At 39.6% G+C, this 15,265-nt stretch overlaps 1 protein-coding gene across 2 annotated transcripts in view; it reads left to right on the forward strand.

Annotated features, from left to right (window-relative positions):
• Nucleotides 1-14,982, forward strand: part of GABRB1 (gamma-aminobutyric acid type A receptor subunit beta1) — a 108,934-nt gene extending 93,952 nt beyond the window's left edge. The window contains exons 5-8 of one of the 2 annotated variants that reach the window (XM_041483079.1): nt 6,062-6,199; nt 6,306-6,458; nt 7,752-8,002; nt 14,653-14,982. In XM_041483079.1, the coding sequence (XP_041339013.1) occupies nt 6,062-6,199; nt 6,306-6,458; nt 7,752-8,002; nt 14,653-14,982 (872 nt within the window). The remainder of the gene's footprint in view (nt 1-6,061; nt 6,200-6,305; nt 6,459-7,751; nt 8,003-14,652) is intronic. The other variant, XM_041483164.1, reaches the window with a different exon arrangement.
• The last annotated feature ends 283 nt before the right edge of the window (nt 14,983-15,265 follow it).

Consider the following 15,265-nt stretch of genomic DNA (forward strand, 5'->3'; position numbering starts at 1 on the left):
TTGAAAATGGAAAAAAATCTAACAAGCAAAAAAAAAAAAAAAAAGCTTAAGTGGAACAAATATTTTTCAGGGACCACTATTAATTATACAACAAATAAATAAATAAAATTTTAGCGGTCACATTATTTAGGTCAACAAAACCACACGGAGAATTCCTGGGAAATTGATTAAGCGGGCTAGACTGCCAGGGATGCCAGCACAGCAATGAGGTCATGCTCGGTGCAGAGGCTGGGAGCAAACCAGCTCCCTAAATAATCGGCTCGGGATTCGGCTCCCCGCGCAATCCCCCTGCATCCCCCGGTGGGGTTTTGTTTGTTTGTTTGTTTTTCCATAGCTAATGAGAATTAAATTTTTACTAGTGAACAGGACACAAAAATATCAGCATGCCTTACAGGAGGTACTCTTGCACATGAAAGCCATACTAGCTAAAACATACTGATGTGTGTTTCTGATTTATTTTAGCCAATAATTTCCTTTGCCATCACTGGAAAAATCCAGTAGAAGGAGCAAATCAACTGGAATACATTTTCAATACAAGTTTGACTACTTATCCAGAATCCTTCATTTCCCTCTGTTGAGACACAGTGATACAGACAAGTCCTGCTGTGTTAGTCATTAAACTGATATTAAGCAAAACCAAATAATGTCTGTCCCAGAGGACTTTCAGGTTTATGTCAAGTCTCACTGGCAAAAAATGATAACAAGTAAAAGTGAACCAACATTAAAGGTACTTGCAAATTAAGGCAAGGTTATAATTCACTCTTTGAATTAGATTAGATCTTGCAAGAGTGACTTTATGCTGTAATAATGGTTTTTTCCCTCTTCTAATGGATAGGAAGTTATGTCTCCAGCTGGGATGGAACAGATTGCTGCATGCATAAAATTTATTTTTATTTGAGAAACCTTCTTAAATAACTGACAATATTTAGTACTCCAGCAGTCTAACCAAGTTTTCATTTGAGCCAATGTTGCTAAAGCTAACTCATATCCCCAGGGAAAACAAAAAATATTTCTCAGTGGAAAAAAAAAAGTACCTTATACATGCAAATACACACTCAAACACAAGTGGCAGGAAACCTTTAAACCTTTTCTATCACTTTAATGTTAACTAGTTACGCTGATTTCCAAAACACATCTCCAGATGCGTGGTGTCCCATTCACAAGTCAGATTTAAGATTAAATAGTACAATATACTTACCACTGTATGGACCACCTTGGTGGCCTGTGGAAGGAATGCTTTCTCTTCCTGTTTGAATGCAACCATAGGAATAATAACCAAAAAAAAAAAAAAAAAAAACCAAAAAAAAAAAAAAAAAAAAAAAAAAAAAAAAACCCAAAAAAAAAAAAAAAAAAAAAAAAAAAAAAAAAAAAAAAAAAAAAAAAAAAAAAAAAAAAAAAAAAAAAAAAGAGAAGACATTTAGCAACAAAGATTAAGTTGTTATGAAAGACACCACCCAAGAGGAGTGGAAGAGGGCTGGGGTACAACCTCAGCCTAAGGACCTTGTCCTTACCGAGGGCCAACTGATTTGTGCACATGGAATTGCTGTAGCATTTTGAAAAGCCCTATTTAGATCTGAAGGAAGGGACCCAGCTGCTGGGTGTTTCAGAGCTACCTGCTCCCTGCCCTGAAGGATCAGAAGGGAAAAGGGATTCTGTTTGGACATCTCCATTGAATTGCTAATGATAGTGGAACTATGACTTGTATCTGTGAATGTAACACACATCCTCACTTATCCCAGAGATATTTGAGAAGTGCTGCAGTGTAAAATAGAACAGCCTGGTGACATCCCATACACTGTTAAACTTGGCTAAATCACAATGTCAGCAACATTTCTAAAGCATTTCTTTCTGTGAACAGGGAGATTTATACATAACCTATTTCTTGCCATGTGTGTATATAGTTACTTTTTAGATCTGTGGGACTTCTGACCAAGCATTCTCACTTAAACTCTCAGATGCTGACAGAAAGAGAAAAAAAAAAAATGGTGGTGATTAAGTGCTGTATTTTAATTTCTAGATATTATATCTCGAGCTGGGCAATTAAATGTGCTTTTTAGTCATTTTGAAGATGGAAAAAAATCTAACAAGCAAAAAAAAAAAAAAAAAGCTTAAGTGGAACAAATATTTTTCAGGGACCACTATTAATTATACAACAAATAAATAAATAAAATTTTAGCGGTCACATTATTTAGGTCAACAAAACCACACGGAGAATTCCTGGGAAATTGATTAAGCGGGCTAGACTGCCAGGGATGCCAGCACAGCAATGAGGTCATGCTCGGTGCAGAGGCTGGGAGCAAACCAGCTCCCTAAATAATCGGCTCGGGATTCGGCTCCCCGCGCAATCCCCCTGCATCCCCCGGCGCAATCCCCGTGCATCTCCCGCGCAATCCCCGTGCATCCCCCGCGTAATCCCCGCGCAATCCCCGTGCATCTCCCGCGCAATCCCCGTGCATCCCCCGCGCAATCCCCGTGCATCTCCCGCGCAATCCCCGCGCAATCCCCGCACGGTCCCGCCGGGCCGCAGGCGGAGCGCGGGCGCCCCCGCGCGGCCCCGGGGCGCGCTGCCAGCAGGGCTCGGCTGCGTTCGTTCTCCCGTCGGGGCCCTTGTGAGCATCAGTGAAACCCTGCAGGGCCGCGGAGTCTCTGACTTGTATGAAATTCGTGTTCGGACATCGCGGTCCAGCTGCGAGTGCTGCTCTCTCTGTCACAAAAACAGAGCTATGCATTTAAATTGGTGGCATGGATACGTACGCAGAGGGAAAGGGATAACATGGCAAAAGAGCTGCCGAGGGAATACCTGGGCAGTACTGATAAGTTCGGTGAACAAACCAGCATTAACACTGGCCACTGCAAGGGCAAGACTCACTTTTCCTGTCATTGAAACAGCTTTTCTTCCTTTGTAAACGCTAAGGCATCTGCTGCTCGAAGTAAGCGGTTCCCATTGCCTGCAGTCAGTACTGCCTCCACACCTGGAGGTTTCTTAATTTACATCACTGCAGCTCCTCGCTTAAAGCCGCTGTCCACTTGAAAAGGAGAAGGAGCAATCTGTCTCTTGCTTACTATTCAGAGCTAAAATAAATTCCTGTTTTTAACCTGCAGCCAACTGTCTCACTCCCAAGTTTGCTAGAGAAAAGCCACGTCGACACCTATAAAACACCTGTGAAATTCCTGCACCTCTGAGCCATTGTCAGCCATGAAACGCAATGCCTCTCACACACCTGGAACAATGTGCAAAACATAAGGAAAGCAGCAATCCTATCAGAGAATGGACTGCCCAGGGAAAAATTACCCCTTGTTAGTGTCTAGCAGAGATATTACAATGGCTGCCAGGGAAATAATGAAAATACTGACATTCACTGTACCTAAAACCACAGGAAGATGTTTTTGCTCAACTACTTTTCTAAAAAGGGAGCTAAAAATGTGAATGCTCCTGGGTGAAATACATCACTATTTCTCATAATTTCCATCAGCTTTAGGGAAGCTTTAATTCAAGAAAAAAAAATAGATATATTCAGAAAACTTTTGGTTAGTTTGCTTTTGGTTAGCTGACTTTATAACCTACTAGTTCTACTTTTCACTTAGTAGCCAAAGTCATAGAGAGCAAAACTAGAGGAAAGCACATTGTCTACATTACAAAACTCACATAATTTCCTTTTCCAAAAATCCAGCATGACCACACAGTGTATCAATAGCATGGTGCAATCTTTTTGTAGGAGGTTGTGCCTGTTTTCTTTTTGAAATCTGCCTTCTGATATCCCAGGTGCTTATTTGGTACCTTTGTGGGTTTTAACAACTAAATCACTAATATTTCACCTTCAGGGAAGGAAATTTCAGCCACAATAAGGTGCCAAACTATTACTTCTTTTCTCAAAACATCAGAGAAACTGCAGAGAGGCTGGCTATGGCTGTCTTAAGAAGCTGCAAGTAAAGTCAGGAGCTCCTGGGGACTGGATGCTGTTCCTCTCACTGCCCTGGGTCCCAGCCTGCCCTGCCCAAGGAAACGGCACAATCTGAGCAAAACTGGAGGGCAGGATGTGAAAAGGGCAACAGCTGATGACAGCACAGAACAGAAGAATCATTTTCATGGTTTCCTTTCAAAGCCTGAGGCAGAGTTCTGGATTCTCACATCTAAACCTTCACCTGTGACTTTGCAGCAAGTAGCTGCTCAACATCTAGGTAGTGATGCCCCTTTTGTTTTTTATTCTGTCCCCTGAAGACAAAGGATGGGTATTACCTCATGTAGAGGACATCTGTGTGGTACAAAGTCTGCACATAATCAATGCCCTTTCAGTGTGAGATGACAGTTCCAATGCTATCTGTTTTGCACCACCTTTTCTGAGAAGAGAAATCCTTCAAGAGAAGGTTTTTATAAAACAGATTTGCAAAAAAGTGAAGTTAACACTTCCCTGCCAATCTCAGTCTTGGTCTTTTAAACAGTCTTAGCAGTCTTCATTCACTTTCAGCCATTCTGTATTACACCCTACATGTAGCTCATGTCAGCCCTGGGGTTTGTGTGCAAAGCCTTTAAAGCAGCTACTGAAGTCTCACTACCAAGCAGCTACCTCGACCTTTTGCAGCAAAAAGGAATGAAAACCAGACATGCAGAGCCCTGTGTCACAGCCCTGGGATGGGTCATTTGAAACAAACAAAAAAAAATAGCATAAGTAATGGGAAACCCAGTTTTAAGCTTGCAGCAGCAATCCATATTGCATAGGTTACTGTGGTTTTCAGAGCAATTCTGATAGTTAGAACACCATGGCACTGAGCAGGTCAGAAATAAAATTTGTGAACATTTGACCTTGTTCAGCCCATCATTGTGTGTTTGCATCAAAAGATAGCTGTTCAATAGTTGCAGACTTTCCAAGCAATCTCTGGAGCCTGGCAGCAAGTCCTACGAGCTTCTCTGGCTGTCACCAGGGAGACCATGGATCTGTTCTGCATGTGGTCAGCCTTCCAGGGATGAGGATATTACCAGGCACCATCATAGGAAAAGACATCTCAAGACTAATTTCCTTAGCTTGATATTGCATTACTTGTGCATATGAAAGGATAGGTTCCTAACTCTGTGGAGACTTCAAGGCTGCAGTTAGTTCAACTGGCAAAAGTACTGTCAAGTTTTCTAAAGCTTTGAGTTCAAACACATGTTTTTATTTGATCTGTGTTATATGATTTAAACCTGATTAAATCTAACACCTGAAGGAAAAATTTAAAAATAGATGAGAAGTTCTCTCCTCTGGTAGATATCTGGGGAAAGTAGAAAAATGCAATAAAGTGGAACCAGTTTAAATATTAGTTCAAAAATGTTGTCAATTGCCAGATTTTTTTGAAACTCAGTCACTTCTGAGTTCAATCAAAATATTTCTGAAAATGATAACAATAATGTTAACATTTCCAGTGATATAATAGCAAATTGATTTTTAATTACATTATAAATAATCAACATCACTGTTAAAAGGAAACAGAAGAAAGGTGCTAGTTTTGGAATAAAAAAGAAATAGTTCTGTGATAACAGAAGATCAAAGATGGCATGGTCTAATTAAAATATAAAATACTTCATGAATATCAAAGGGTTACCTACTGCTCTGACAGACATTGTCAGGTGATACTACAGGCACCTTAATTCTTCTAGAATCATCTTTGTCTCCACTGGCTCTCAACTCCATATTTTGTCATATCCTGCATAGGAAATCAAATTAAAATCTGGGAACCGAACCTGGTTTTACTGTCAGAGCTCCTCCAAAGAGAGTTTAAAAGTTTTGTTGATGAGGTATCTGTCTGTTGGTAAACTGAGCAGCTGAAGCCTGACTGAAAAGTAGTTGTAATAGAGCTAGCTAAAAAACAAACTTTAATAATGAATTCTGTCCTTGTTTTCTGTCTTCTCTTCTACATCTAGAAGCTTCCTTGGGACATAGGGAAGGCTCCTGTGTAATAGGAATGTCACACAACAGAAGGCTGAATTCCTGATTAACAGCAGCTCCTTCCACTTGAACTGCAACTACTTAAGCAAAGTAATAAAACAAAAAGAAAAGTCAATAATCAAATTGTACCTCTGTTTCAGATGGATACACTACTGATGATATTGAATTTTACTGGAATGGAGGAGAGGCAGCAGTAACAGGAGTTAATAACATCGAGCTCCCGCAATTTTCTATTGTGGATTACAAGATGGTATCAAAGAGAGTGGAATTTACAACAGGTAAGCACTGACAAGTTAAAAAAGTTGTTCCCTCTTCCTCCTACTCAGAAATATCAGTGCCTACCTTTTGTGAGGCATTAGTCATTTTGTGACTTCTTTCTTTCAGGAGCATATCCTCGACTATCACTTAGCTTCCGGCTTAAAAGAAATATTGGATACTTCATTTTGCAAACCTATATGCCTTCCACACTGATCACAATTCTGTCATGGGTGTCTTTTTGGATCAATTATGATGCCTCTGCAGCCAGAGTTGCTCTAGGTAACTTCTTCTCAAAATTACTGAACTATGTGGACACTTGCTGCCTTTAAAACTGTGGCACCAAATCCGTTCTGCTGGTTGTAGCACATTAATTGTGATCTTACACAAGCAGCACAGAGCCTTGGTTGTCAGGAAGGCAGGCAGGTGTGACCTTGCCTGCATCTGAAGCTCTTGCTCCACGTTTAGGTTGGGATTCTGACTGACTTCCTGTTGTCATAATGGTCTTTGGATCAGGCCAAAAGCATCTTGCTTCCAAACTGGAGCATAAACTCTAATTCAGGTATCTAAGGGTATCTACACTGTGCTGCTTGAACAATCCCTGTTAATGTCAAAAAGTGATCTCTCAGGCCAGATCTGTGACTGGAAGGAACACACAAGATCCTGCTGACATCAGTGGAGATATACCAGCTTACACCAAATAAGTCTGGTTTACCTATAGCTGGTTCTTTCCCATGCCATGTTCCTTCCTACAACTTTCCTCAAGAATGAAGATCTTCTGCACTGTCTATGCTTTAAGGCATATCTGTTTTCCAGCTCTATTGCCAAAAAGCCATTTTGTCCCATCTCCCTGCAAATTAAACTTGTTACACCTGTGCCTAGAGCTACTATCTTCATGCACTAAAGACCTGTGATTGAAGCAGAATAAAAAGTAAATTCAGCCAGCTTAGAGAAAAAACACATATGAAAAAAAAAAATCATTCAGTTGTGGATAACATAATGAGATGGAAATGCTTTACTTGCAAGCACCTAGTTAATAGGAAAAGTTGTTTTGGTACAAGCATATATATCACTTTCTCTTCATCAAAGACCATCACTTTATCAAAAGGCTTCCCTTTCTCCTTTCCATCCTCCATTTTAAATCAAAAGTTAGATACTTATTGCAGCAATGCAAGTCAACTATAGGGCGAAGCAGAGCTACTGCTGCAAATGAAGTCAGAAGCCTTCTCTCACATAGAAAGAACAGCAATCAACTTTTGCTATCCAGGTCAGCTAACACCACATTCCCTAGCACAGTTATTGCAAAAATTAAGGCAAGAAATTCCAACATAGCCTGGGCTACTGAAGGTTATTTCATTCACCCTCCACTGCATGAAAAGCCAAGGAAGGTGCTATCAGCAGACTTGCAAGGATATGTTCCTTTCCAGTTCTGCAAAACACATTCCTTTGTCTGCTAAGAACCTGATCACATAATTAACCCATCTGCATGAGAAGTGCAATGCTGCCATTATGTCTTTTGTGCACAAATCTCCTTCCTTGTCTTGTTAGGCAATATCTTATTTCTTCCCTTCACAGGAATCACGACTGTGCTGACCATGACCACCATCAGCACCCACCTCAGGGAGACCTTGCCAAAGATTCCCTATGTCAAGGCAATAGATATTTACCTGATGGGATGCTTTGTGTTTGTGTTCCTGGCCTTGCTGGAATATGCCTTTGTAAACTACATATTCTTTGGGAAAGGACCTCAACGTCAAAAAAAGACAGCAGGCAGAGCAGGACGTGCTACAGGAGAGAAGGGCAGACTGGAAACAAATAGAGTCCAGGTAAAATGTCCAAGCTATCTTTTCAAACATTACTTAAAAATGTTCATTTATGTGATGATAGAGATAAATACAGGTGGAACACATGTGCAAAAGCAATGCAAAAGCATTTAGGATTGCGTAGAGAAAAAATATATTTTAAGGACATGACAGCAGCATATGGTCTGTTCCATCTTTAACTGAAAACAGAGTAAGAAAATACAGAAAATGTAAATTAATATTTAGGACACATATTTCTTTCTTCTTTGTATTTCTTGCAGAAAAAATACAAGGGGTACAAGGAAGTTAAATATCACTTCATCTGTATCTTTTTTTGCTTTAGAAGGTGGTATAGAAGAAATGTTTATAGTAAAGTTCCTCTTTACATACAGAAACTTCACCAAAAATAAAAAACATAGACAAGCTCGGTGGCTTCAGTGAGCCCTGAATGAAGCCTGTAGGACTGACCTTTGAGGAACACGAGGATGCTGCTGCTAGGTTATAACAGCTTTCATAGACATCAGGATTTTTCCCTCAGCTAAATTCAGGCATACCACAACTATCCCCTCTTTAAAAAACAAGTCAGAAAACTTACAGAAAGTAATACTATGGACATATTTTTAACTAAGATGAGTTTAATTTTGCAACACGTCACTGAGCACTTGCAAACATCTATAAACCTATTTCACTTTTCCCCAGTTTTTCAGAAACAAACCTTTTGAAGCCTCAGGTGTATTTGGCCCAGCCTAATGCAGAAGAAAATATATATCCTAACGAGCCAAAAATTTTCTTCCTTCCTGTGCTTTACTTACAATATATTGCATCCAAGTATTAATGAGATCTTGCGCAGGCTGTCCTATAAACTTCTTTACTCCTGTGGCCTGAGGTGATAACATTTGGACAAAGCTGTATTTGAGGCCTCTGTTCAGTTTGAAGAATGAGACCAACACATAAAACTCTAAGAAGTAAGACTTCATCTTGATAGGCGGCTACAGTGTCACATACACATCTGGAAGTGCACTTCAGAAACTCTGTGATAACTTTTTAATTCTAGAGCTGTGTGTTTGGTGTCCCACCACTACAGCTATGCATCATTAACAAAGCTGTCATATCCTCAGTCTCAGTGAGGATAATAACTCATGAGCCTATTAAAAGTTCTTACTTACATTTGCCTTCTGTCCCACTGTGTAGGAGATGCTTTATTACAGTGAGGGCACAAATTCAGTTCAGGCAACCAGCAGCCTCCAAGACCCCACAAAGCACTGTCTTCCACAGAGCACAGAAGATAAACCACCCCAGTATGGATTGTCATGCACAGACACTGTCTATACATTTCTGTGGAAAATAAAGGGAAGAAAACAACATAACCCACAAATTCTGACCAGCTACTTCAACAGCTCCTGAGATAACCCAGCCTAGGTGAGAAGCAGCACAGCAAGGACTCATGACGAAGAGGAAATCAAGACTTCTTCAGAGGTCAGCCTTGGCTACATGTGCCCCAGTGCACTGAACTGAGTAAAGGATAAGAGTACAGGTAAGTTCTTCTCCTGCATATTTGGAGAGTTCATTTACCTAACAAAATGCTTTAAAACTCATAACTAAAAGCTTTTGTCTAAATGTTATGCAGCAAATATTACACTGAAATTGGTGCTCAGAATGGGATGGAATGTTTTTAAAGCACCACATTGCATACACCACCATTTTTCTGATAGAAAAAGGAAGTCATACATGCTGTGTACCAGGATTTCTAAGTGCTCACACTTAAGACAGCCACCCCATTCTGAGACTGAGAGTGTTTTAAGTGAATATACTGCTTTCTGCCTGTACAGTGCAGGTTTGTGATTGTAAAAACATGTATATGCACACATATACATTAACATACACATGTGAATGGATATCGGTGAATTTTGTGTTCCACACACTGATGTGAGACATTGTGAGCATAAATTGTACTCCGCATAGAAATGCTGATTTCCAACCGTTGTATTTCTGTCTTTGGCAGGAAGAGTGCACATGGCCAGAGCAGTGGGACACAGTGAGGCTATGTGACCTCCAGTGAAAAAGCTCCCAGCCCCTCTCCATCATTTTTTGAGATTTTTCACTGGTATTATGATGCCTGCACCAGAGCAGGGGAAAGTTGGTTTTTGAGCATAAAAGAAGTACAATTGTAAGTATGTATAGCTATAGGACATTGTTTCCCTTTTGCTCTTGACCCACACCACTTATCCATACAGGCACCTGTAACTGTTAGAAGATATGTGACAGTGCTTCTTCATCTCTTTGTGCCAGGTGAAGATATTGATCATTCCCATCTGACATACAACTCCAAAGACTAAAAGAGTTCAAATTCCTCCACCAGATAACACAGGCTTTAGATGCATGAGCAACACTCAGCAAATTGACCATGATATGAACAGTATAGAGAAGAACAGATGAGAAATGAAACAGAACTGCTGTTTTATATGTGGCTGTTCCATACTCTACAGACTGAAGAAGATAGAAATAAAGTCTCTCCAGCTTTACAGTTTATGCCATTTTTATTTTTAATATACAAAAACTATGAACTTGTAGTAAATAATCTTTCTGTTTCTCTTAATAAAGCATAAAGACTGTTTATATCTCCTTCTTCATTTGTCAAACCTAGATGTCACTGACATCACCATAATTATGGATAAATAGAAAAAAAACACACAGCAAGAAAATATTTAGATAGTCCATGCATGCAACTGCTTCTTTTTCCCCAGACAATTACAGCGTGAATAGTAATTACATAGAAGATATCTCTTAAGTTTGAAAAAAAGGTAGGATGCAATCATAATGTGAGTGGGAAAGGGGCTGCACCATCAAAAGGTTTATAAATGTTTATCAACACAAGGCAAGTGATAGATTGTCTCCCCAGTTCTGCACAGCATCACACTTTCCTTCTAAATATCCTGTCAAACACTAAACACTTGGGATAGAAAGCCAGAGACCAGCCACAGGCTCTGAGGAAAACTTACAATTCTCCAATACAGTGGCTACTGGAAAAGGAAAAAGAAGAGAAGCACATAACCACACAAAAATCTTAACCTTCAAGTAAATCTTCTTGTGAATTAATATAGCCCTGCTGAACATAAGCTGTTTTTCTGCAGATCAGATTGTGGTAACACTACAGCATTTGTTCCAATAAGACCACCTGTATGAGTAACATGGCCCTGAGTCTTTCATCTTAAGAGGAGGAAACAATGGGTTTGTATTGAGAGAAAACAGATGTTCTTACCTTTTGTCTCCCAACTGTTGCTTTGAGTTGTTTTCTTTTTATTGCTTTCACTGTTTTACACTTAACAATATCATTTGATGATCCTAAGCAGGAAACTCCTATTCTAAGTGCCACATGAAAAAAGGAGGATATTCATTCAACCCTTAGTGCTTGTCAGTGGCGCAGGAAAGCTGAGTCCAGTCTGTCAGCATCCTGTTAGGGGGACCCTTCACTGTGCTGCCCTGATGGATCACAGGCTGATTTGACTGACTTAGTCAGGGACAGCCTAAGGGAGACCCCTCAGCAGGTCTTCCCAGTTTATGACCCCTTAATGGGTCTTCCTCTTTATTTATGTTACCCACTGCAAGCAACAGCCAGCACCTGGCAAGGACTCATGCTAACAGCTTATGGAATATCACTATTTATTAATAAAAAATGGTGACAGGTTAATGTTCAAGGATTGCCAGTGATAGTATCTGACTGCAACACCATATTTAAAGCAATACACAAACTCTAATCCCCAGTGAAAGCATTCAGCCCACACAGAGTGATTCTAACCCAATAACATCTCTGTGGGGTAGAAGACATGTTCAGCCCATCGACCGATGCCAGTGGTTACAGTGGAGTCTTCCCTGACTTCCCCATTCTCATCTTATTTGTAACCTGTTTCTTTACATTTAGGTGGAACTTGAGTCACACTAGTCATACACACCTTTGTTACTGATTGGTGTAAAATTCTGTTACTTCACTCTTGGAGCTAATAAAACGCGGAGCAAATGCCTGGTGAGGGGTGGTGGTACCTTGGATGGAGATGTGAATTAGTGCTACAATTAGATTAAGTTCATCTGATTGGACCAAGTTCATCTGAGGAGGATGATTTCAGCACAGTTATTGGCTCAACAGCAGGAGATCAGCTGCACAAGTCTTAACACTTTATATCAAAATATCCTGAAATGGTTTTTAATGATGTGGGGAATTGCACAGAGCATTTGACCAGGTATACATAAGAACATCTTTTATACTTCCATGAGCTAATTTAGTCAAGATCAGTGTTCGGCTCTTGGCTCTGAATTGCAAAGATTGCAATTCAAAGACCAACTTGCTTCATGACATACAAATCATCTTGCCTAAAATGGCTTAAATTAATTTTAAAAATAACAGGTTCATTTTTGAACGCTTAGAGCAGGATTTCAGACACTGTTTGGCTCATAACAAATCAGGACATATTAGTTTCAGAAAGATCCCTCTGAATCACTTCAGAGGGTAGGCAGCTACAAGTTTTCTTCCCAAAAGAAAAGTCATACTAACTGCTTAATAATGCTTGCATTATTGTTACTATTATATCACTGAAGTCAATTAACATACACATTAGATTATGTAATCAAAGACAGCTCAAAGAGCTATTTCATAAGACTGGGAAGAAAAGATTGACCTATCAAAACTTCTGAGAATTAAAAAAAAAATCTCTTTTTACACAGAGACAACTCTGAGATCACTGGGTTTTTCCACAGAAAAAATCTCAGATCTTCAGAGCTATTCATTTACTCTGACTGTGCATAGTTATGGCAGTCCTCTGAAAAGTAGGAGACCCTAGCTTAATCTTCCTCCTTCTTAAATTTGAAGAACTGACCTAAAAAGTATGAACTGGGTAGCCCATATCTCATTTGAAACACCATGCTGATTTGTGACAAGCTGACTTTTCTAACCCAAAGCATGTGAGTTTTTCCCACCAAAACAGTGGTGGGAACCAGGGTGTTACCACTGAATGCTCATTTCAGCACATACAGAATCAATGTCTAAACCAGAATAGTGCATTTTCTATTTGTGAAGGCTTACTCACTTTGAAGGCTTTTTTACCCCACACTTCTCTTGTGTGGCTTTTGTACAAATAGTCCCTCCACTGCTTTGCGTTCAGTTAGTAAGTGCTTAGTCTGGCACAGTACAAATATGCTGTCAGTAATGATGTAAAGATTTCTCCTGGTGATGGGAAAGGACATCTTCCCCATTGCCTGGTGGAACTGAAACTTTTTTTGGTCCCATGTTTCCTCTGTAGCAACCCACAAAGACTGGGTTTCCCTGTATGTTTTGTTTGGAATTTTTTATTAAACATACTTCAAATCTGCTGTAGATTATTATATCATTTCCTAGCTCTACTATGTCTTACTAAAAATGTAAAGTAAGAGTACAAACAAAGCCCTGCATATCAATGGTGCTTCACAAGACTAGATATTGTCTATAATTAATACCTTATTTGCTGATATAAAGGCATCCACAGACATGATCGAGTTTGTTATAAATTTGGGATAGGTCCAGTACCACAGGTTACCAAAAACAACATTAATATTCAAGCCTCAAGGTGAAGACCTTGAAGTTTCATTTAAAAGAGGCCAGTGTTGTGATGTATATTTCTCTCAAATGAGCTGCAGTGGATGTTTAAATATCAGTGAATTTGAAACATCTATTAAGTCTTTGTGGAGAAATCAGAAGTTAACCTGGAAATACCACAAAAACTTTTGAAAAGAGGTTTTACTACAAACGTGTAGAAAGCTAAAGATTTGTGAAAAGGAGAGCATTTCACAGAAATGCAGCAATTCATGGTTAATTACACTCATACATGAGAAGAAAATGATACAAAAATATTTAATATTTACATATATATAATTGTTTCTGCCAGACATGTACATACTGGTTGCAGTTTCCAGTTCTTTGCTTAGGTATTTAAAACAGTGCTCTGACTAATAGCACAAATAAAGGGACAAACATATTTGAAACAGCTGTTTCTGATGCTAACACATAAAAGTGCAACTGAATGTAAGTTTTCATTGAATGAAATGGATTATTCTATATGCACATGAACAAGTTAATGTGCTATGATTTCATCCCTATAATATAGTAAATGCCCAAAATCAATTCTCATCACAAGTATTTTACAATAACTGATGAAATACGTGTGTATCTACATGCTCTTCATATAACGAACCCATTGTTACAAAACTTTTAGAAACCAACCTGCAGCACTAAAACAGTCAAAAAGTGTTTAAAATGGGCAGAGACAGCAACACCTTCTTTTCATCTTGAGTATGTGAAAGCTTCAGGTGCCAGTCAGCAGACTTTAAAGAACAGTATTTCATAAAGGCCATGATCCAAGTAAAAGATAAAATTACAAAAGTCTTACTTCAGAGAGGATGAGACAATTAACTGAATTACAAGACCAAGGAGCCGAGTCAGGATGGAAGGTGCTTAGATGTTGAATAGCTAATTTCACACCAGTCAGGAAAGCGTATTCAGTGTTTTTTCACTTTTGGGAATGCTGTACCAGACAGGACTGTCCTTGCAGCCCCAGGAGCACCCTGACACAGGAGCCACAAGGTCCACCTGGGAAACAGCTTGGGCTGGCTGAGGAGCTTGTCTAATCCCCGTTCCTTCCTTGACACAGGTGGATGCCCATGGAAACGTGCTGGAACCACGTGAACTACAAAATAACATTTGCAGGATCTTCCATGACCCCCCAGCCACCACGTACGTGTGCAACAGTGCCAACCTGCAGTACAGAAGAGCCGCTTCCAGCAGAGACCTCTACAGCAGGAGCGCTCTGGACAGACACAGGCTCCATAAAAAAGGACACTTACGCAGGAGGGCATCCCAGATCAAAGTCAAAATCCCTGATTTGACTGATGTTAACCTGATAGACAAGTGGTCCAGAATGGTCTTTCCCATCATGTTCATTCTCTTTAATGTTGTTTACTGGCTGTATTATGTCCACTAAGTTATGCAATAATGTTACCACAGACTAATATAATTAGACTTGTTTCTTTTCCTTCTCAATTTCGTTAATTCTGAAGAACAGCAGTAGCTATAATGTTCCATGTTCAATGTAAGATACTCTGCCATGGAACACTTCTAGATTTAAGCTTTTAAAAAAAACCAACAACCCAACACAAATCTAGGGTCGCAACATCTAGATCAGAACAGTACAGATCAGCTCTTAAGAAGCATCTTGAGAAAAATTGCTCTACCTTGATTTTTACAAAGTTTATGCATCACCCATG

This window comes from Pyrgilauda ruficollis, unplaced genomic scaffold (genome assembly GCF_017590135.1).
Source record: "Pyrgilauda ruficollis isolate IOZ18807 unplaced genomic scaffold, ASM1759013v1 scaffold1, whole genome shotgun sequence".
NCBI classification, from domain to species: Eukaryota; Metazoa; Chordata; class Aves; order Passeriformes; family Passeridae; genus Pyrgilauda; species Pyrgilauda ruficollis.